Genomic DNA, 7,500 nt, shown 5'->3' on the forward strand with positions numbered 1-7,500 from the left:
TATCTAGATATATGTGTGTGTTTGTTTATTTTTATTTTACATTTGTTGACTGGGATAGTCCAACTGGATACATGTCCATTTTCAATGGAGGTCCGAGAAGAAAAGCTCCAAAGGTAGTTGCAAAAGCAAACGTAACATAATACAAATTTAGCACAGTTTACAGACTCTGCTGAGACATGTAAGTTATGCAATCTCACAAACTTATGATACAGTTTAACAAATTACAACACAAATAAATTGCAGGTGAAATAGTATTGGTACAGAAATATAACTAAAGATGTAGTCGGGCTTGTTTAAAAGTGTTTATAAGTATATATATATATATCTATAGATCTGTATAGCTGTAAATAGATAGATAAAATGAGCTTGTATATTATATTTTAATACATTTTCTGCTGGGAAATATCTTTCTGAATCATGGCAAGTACACAAGCGTACACCAGATTGCTGTTTGAAGCAGTATGATCTAATTTTTCAGTGGTGCGGAAGAAATTAAAATATCTAATTTAATTCTAAAATTACCATCCCACCAACACAGAGCTATTGTCTTTTAATTATTCCACTGAAGACCGGGCTTTGAATGGACACTCTTCCACCAGATGTGAGTGACTTCATCAGGAGAGGGTATGGACGCTGTCCCCTGTATAGTGTCTAGAGGTTTTAGTTCCAAGTGTGAAGTGTCATATCTGTGGGCCATTTCATCAAGGGTGAGCTTATACTGTAAGACTGATGATTTGGCTGACTTAGGAAGGTTACATAATTCTAGCGTAAGGAATTATAAAAGGGATGCAGAAGTAGAAGGTCATGATATGGTCAGAGATGTGAAAGACAAACAAATCCCCAGTGGTATTGTATTATACATGCTGTCCATCTGACGTTCCTCATCCCTTGCACCTTATTCGGTGGAAGCTGTCTTATATGAATGCTCTGTCATAGTTCCTAATCTAGTAAGGCGATCTAGTCCATGGAACATTAACATGAATTTGGTTCTACCCAGTAGTTGGGGGTATGGGAACACTGAAGTAGGAGCTGGGGCACAACATTTTTAAATCTAAAATGAGTTACATTTTTAAAGGATTTTTGGAGATAAGTTTATTTTACGTTGATGTGTAGACATTCTGGTAATTAGCTCAATTTTCGTAGTACTGATATAAAATTTTACAACTATAATGATATCTTACATGAGTACTGAAATGTATTTTAGCTCTGAAAAGTATTCCTTAACATGTAGTCTGGTTCTGCACTGATCATTTATTTTTCTTTTGTACAGGATATGGCAAGTCAGAAAAATACTGTAAGTACCACATTTCCTCCAAACCTATGAATTTTGTATGAATTTCAAAGCGTTATTGAATGCAGTGCATCTAACATGTAGCTATGTTATTTTAATAATTAAAATGTTTTAAAATATGTATATTTTATCAAAGACATATCCTGTTGCCAGTGGGAATCCATTGTAATCAGTTGTAGAACTAATGAATGTGGCATTTGACTCAGTACTTTGTTTTTATAATGCTGTTTCTTTTCAGGTGCACTTTAGCTATTTTTCTTGTCCTGCATGACATAGTAAATGTCCTTATTTCAGCTGACAGTTAACTGCTGCTGCCCCCAAAACTGTCCCTGCTGAATTGAGAGGACTCAACATGTTAGTATTTCTAAACAGTCATGTAGCATGCATGTAACTACTGAGCCTCCTACCACGTCTTAAATGTGCAATTTTATTTTGTTGGTGGCACTTTAAAAGCCTGGCTATATTTAACTGCATTTCACCACATCTCTTTTTGGCCTTGGTTAATTGATGTTATGGATAAGAAGTATTTACAATATGTACTATTTTTATGTGTGCTTAACTGTCTGACATTTATTTTTCTTATTATATTTATGCCAGTTTCTGCAGTATTAACTGATGTTATGGATAAGCAGTATTTACAATATGTACTATTTTTATGTGTGCTTAACTGTTTGACATTTATTTTTCTTATTATATTTATGCCAATTTCTGTAGTATGTACTTAATCTCAACTACTGTGCCCTTGCAACTTCAGATTAAAATGACAGTCATCCTTGCCCTTTGGTTTTGCAATGAAAATGTTACAGTTGTATTGCTGCTGTAATGAAGGACACAGTTAATATGTGTGTAGTATGTAAACAAAACTAGCTTCAGTTATGGGAAATGTACATTTAGTGTGTTGCTTAAAAATACATTGGTCTAGAATATTTTTATTCTTGTTTCATAAAAGGAGTTACATTTCAAAAGTGTAACTTGAACGTTAAGATATAATTTCAAGTTACCTGTACTATGGCTGGCAGGGTGCTGGTTAAAGTATGACAGAACAGAGAGAAATCACCGAGTACAAAGCCTTCTGCTTCTACCAGGTATAATCCTTTAAATGTAGATGGGAAAGTGGTCACTGCAAATTAATGTTCAGGCTAAAATGATTGGGTTTGAAGGCCTCATGAGATAACTTCAAGAGATGGAATGTTTTATGTGAACAATAATATCCTTCCTTGAACATAGCCTCATTTTCTGGAAGTATTGCATAATCGCTATTTATGTTAACATTTTTCTAGAGGTAAATCAAAACTGTAGGTACATCTTGTGTGCTCCTTTGTCTTGTAATTGTTTTCTACATGTACGGAGAAAATACAGAAACAAGACACGGTGTTTCCTTTGTCTAATAAAACAAAATGTATAATTAATGTAGCAGAATATTTGGTTTGTTTGGGCAATGTTCAATTTAAGATTTAAAGGATAGTGTTTGATTTTTTTTGAGTTTTGCTGGCTTTTAGATGGATGTTCTGGCCTTAATATGGGTCTACTTTTTTTGGTCGAATTTCACTTGGTCGAAAATGATTTCAGGCAGCCCACTTCACTGAAAGCTCATTTGACTGAAAGCACATTTGGTCAAAAATGGAATATAGCCCCTGCCCCACTGCAGTGCGACCCTGGAGTGAGAATAATAAGTAAGGGGGGTGTGGGGGCACAGCCCCTCACATTGGGGGTGTGGGGTTGTAACCCCAACATTATGCAAATGTTTTTTACCGAATATATATATATATATATATATATATATATATCAGTGTATTTTTAATGGATACACCTTTATATAACAGTGAATACACTTCAGTTATGTGGGGGCTACGCCCCCCCACTCCCCTTACTTAATATTCTCACTCCAGGGTTGCACTGCAGTGGGGCAGGGGCTATATTTCATTTTTGACCAAATGAGCTTTCAGTCAAATGAGCTTTCTATGAAGTGGGCTGCCTAAAATCATTTTCGACCAAATGAAATTCGACCAAATACAGTAAATCCATATATATGTTATATAGTCATCATTTTGCTCTGTAGATAGTACTGTTTAGGAGTGACCTTTGTGTTTTGTTAAGTTGGAGTTTCTGATATTAGCTGTTGGAGTGCTTGTCTTTGTAAAATTGTTATTGTTTTATTGCAAAAGGTAAATATTTTTGGGGTTTTTTGCTGTTTATTTTGTATACTGAATGGGGCTTTTTCAAGTCCAGAAGCCTTTTTCTTGCCCTCCATCCTTGAGCCCCTGATCTAAACATGCAACAAACTAGAGACTGTTAAAGTCTTTAGGTGGAGCTAAGAACTGCTTTGTTGAATGTCTAGATCTTCAAGAGCAGGTCAGTAGTAACTACAGTCAGCAGCTGCTACTCTGTTGCTCCGGTGACGAGTACTGCAACAAAAGTCTTTCTTGTTGAATGGTGGTGTACTGGTTTCACATTTCCAGCAGGACCTTCTCTCCTTTGGCACTTACGTGGGCTCTATTATTTAACTCCAGGTGTATGCTGCACATTACAGACACTTTTTCTGATTTGCTGTTTGTTATTGACTTGGCTTTTATAATGGAGACTTAGTTCCATAATAGCAGTGATCCATAACTTGCGGCAGCCATTCTTCTTTCTCTTTTGGATGCTTTATAACCCCCAGAAAAGTCACTTTGTGGATGGACTGGACATTTATTTCACATCTGAGTTCAGTATATGAAGTCTTACTCAGAGAGCACTAACACCTTTAAAAAGCTCATGGAGAAATGCTGAATCACTGAGGTGTCCTTATATACAGTCCACCCACTTACCTGGGAGTGGGTGATTTTAATACCTAGTTCATAACAAGACCTCTGTACTAGTCATGTAAGTTCTTAACATTTTTTATAGCTTGGTGAGCAATATTTTGCATCACCATTTATGCTAGTAGAGTCCTATTTAAAAGTTTGTAGTAGATGATTTACACTTTTATGTTCTGCTTGCTAACATTTACATGTGTTTTATTGTGTTTTTCTATGTATACTTTGTTGTTGACTTCATGCTTGAAAACTGGTTATCATTAATGCTTGTATACTACTAGTTAAGATTTTGTAATTGCTGATAAGTTTTTTTGTATTCTGCTTACTAATATATGTAATTCATATTTGTATGTTTACTTTGTATACTTTGTTGCTGCCAGTTTGGCCGTGGTCATGTGTGAAAATGGTCCTTACTTATATGGTTAACAAAAATAAAATACAATAAACTAATGTAAATAAATAAATACTTTTGCTTCACCTGGATTGTTACCACAAGTTCAGACACTCACTGGACTCCGTATTCTAATGTGATACAGAAACTAGGTGCTTAGGTGGCTTAACGAGTCTCTTGTATCAGTTTAAATATCAGTGCCACAGTTTGTACCTGCCCCAGCATCATTGCATGCTGGTTGTTGTGTTTTGATCACAAGTATCAGGTGAAGCAGAGATCTGGATGACATTTGGAACACTGCTGGTAAAGGAAGAGCCTACATGAAGATGGGCTTAGTCTGCTGTTCATCATTCTGCATGCAGAGATCTCATGTAAGATGGCAGTTGGTCCATTGAAATGCTTTGATGGGTACTTACGTATTATCGCAACCAGATTTTCATGCTGCGATAATTGACATAAAATTGAAGAACAGACATTTGGTCTTACCTTGTAAGGTCTGTCTGATATGTGTTTTACAAGAAAGTTCAAACATTTTTAAGGTGTGGTGTAAGGCTGGGGTTGTAAACAGAGGGCTTGGTAAAGCAGTCACCATTTTAAACATTTTTAAGGTGTGATGTAAGGCTGGGTTGTAAACAGAGGGCTTGGTAAAGCAGTCACCATTTTAAACATTTTTAAGGTGTGGTGTAAGGCTGGGGTTGTAAACAGAGGGCTTGGTAAAGCAGTCACCATTGTAAACATTTTTAAGGTGTGATGTAAGGCTGGGTTGTAAACAGAGGGCTTGGTAAAGCAGTCACCATTTTCTTCCACTGCTTCTTCATCAACTCTGCGGTGGCTTGACTGGAGAAACGAGCTGCAGTCTCTGTGCCCTTTTATGTGCATCAGAAGAATGTCTGATGGGAAGCAAAGACAATCAAGGGAGACTTTTTAAGTAGAAAACAGCAGCACTGCAAAATCTTGTGCATCTGCTAACTTCCTTTCATTCCCCCCAATGCTAGTCTCACTTTATGGATCAATTATATTAGAGAGGTTAATCAGATGTTTAAATGATTTTGCAGTACTGCTGCCGCTTTCTATTCGAAAATCCCCTTGATTGTCTTTGCTTCCTATCAGACGTCTAATCCTTCAACGGATTACAAACCAAAAATTGCAAGCCACGGTTGAAAACCCATACTCGTTTTACAAACCAAAAAATAAATAAAAAATCCACCAAGATAGTGTTTAACAGTCTACTACCCTTCCCAATCACTTTGTACGGAGTCAGACAGGGTATACTGCTTTGGCTTTTTGTTTCCCGATGCTTTCTGTTGTCAGGGCAAAGGCTGAGAAAAAGGAACACGGAACGTGTTTTAAGTGTGGAATGGGGGAACTTGCTTAACTGACATCTTGAGGCACTGGCAGTAAAAGGGGAAACCTATTATTTCAAACCTTAATTTTTTTCATCTGAAGTGAGAAACCTTCCTAAAAACAAGAACACATTAAAGAAAACAAGCGTCTGAGGTTTTCTCATACTTAATCGGTCCCAGTTGACACAAGGGAAAGCAACCACCATTCGCTTGAAAATGTGGTTGCGATAATACGCAAGTACCCTTTGATGTCTGGCACTCTGGCCCTTTTAAATGATGAGCAAAGTGTGCAACTCAACTCCTGTTACCACTGACAGATATTTTACATCTTCCAAATTTATATGTAGATATGATTACCAAGATCAAGCAGTGTTAAAACATAAAAAATGATATATATATATATATATATATATATATATATATATATATATGGATCTAGGACTAATTACCGATGACACATTTCAACAAAACTTAACAGTCGAGGACACTTCTGCGAAAGTGATTTTTCTCTGAAAAAGACTTTCACGAAAGACTGCAAACATTTAAAAAAACAAAAAAACAGTAAACACGTTTATGCAGGAAGGCAAGCCCCCTTGCACCCCCCATGTGGAGGGACTGTGCCCCATCACCCCATACTTTTATATTCTCACTCCGAGATCTCACTACAGTGGGGAAAAAGGAATATTTCCTTATCCCCACTGTACCGATATCTCAGTAACATCCATTCTGTCATTTTTTTTTTTTTTGAGCTCACTTTAGTGAAAGTGCATTTTCGGTGAAAACACACTTTTGTGAAAGTATCCAAAGAAGAAGAATGGTAGGACACTGCTGAAATTTCTTCCTTCTTTATTAAAATACACAAATACTTCCAAGGATGAGCGCTTTCGGGTGGTAACCCTTCATCAGATAAAATAGGAACAAACATTCCAACAATTTAAATTATCTAGTAACCAATAGGTTGTCAGTAAAAATTCCGCCTTTTTTGCAAGGCGGGCTTTAAAGGTACAGCATCATTTAGTCCTGGATTCCTGTGTGCCATCAATTCCAATATCCATTTAGACTCTAAGGATTCTGTTAATAGTTTAATATCTCCCCCTCCGTTGTTTAATCTAACATTAACTATAGCTCTAAATTGAAATGTATGTGTAGGGTTCTTTTCAATATGCCTATAGAACCTTATTAATAATCAGTGGGTAGTGTTCCGTGTGGCTTTTGTAAAGCATGTTCTATTATTAATAAGGATACTACCTTTACACATCCTGTCAGTGGCATGGTTTTCAACTTTAAGGCAAGGGCCACTTGCAGGGCGAGTAATTTGGTCTATATAGCAGAATGTTTACAATGTTCTGGATTCTATGTTGGAAAGACCAACAATATGTTCAAGGTGAGGATACTTCAACATCTATCCTCCATAAGGAATAAGGATATACATAATGCCCTTTATAGGCATATTGAAAAGAACCCTACACATACATTTCAATTTAGAGCTATAGTTAATGTTAGATTAAACAACGGAGGGGGAGATATTAAACTATTAACAGAATCCTTAGAGTCTAAATGGATATTGGAATTGATGGCACACAGGAATCCAGGACTAAATGATGCTGTACCTTTAAAGCCCACCTTGCAAAAAAGGCGGAATTTTTACTGACAACCTATTGGTTACTAGACAATTTAAAT

At 36.4% G+C, this 7,500-nt stretch overlaps 1 protein-coding gene across 1 annotated transcript in view; it reads left to right on the plus strand.

Annotated features, from left to right (window-relative positions):
• The window catches only part of MAP3K15 (mitogen-activated protein kinase kinase kinase 15), a 1,833,462-nt gene that overhangs the window by 340,129 nt on the left and 1,485,833 nt on the right, over nucleotides 1-7,500 (plus strand). The window contains exon 3 of the mRNA XM_044072272.1: nucleotides 1,271-1,294. Coding sequence (XP_043928207.1) covers nucleotides 1,271-1,294 — 24 coding nt within the window. The remainder of the gene's footprint in view (nucleotides 1-1,270; nucleotides 1,295-7,500) is intronic.

This window comes from Protopterus annectens, chromosome 5.part0, assembly GCF_019279795.1.
Source record: "Protopterus annectens isolate FY-2018-M chromosome 5.part0, PAN1.0, whole genome shotgun sequence".
NCBI lineage: Eukaryota > Metazoa > Chordata > Ceratodontiformes > Protopteridae > Protopterus > Protopterus annectens.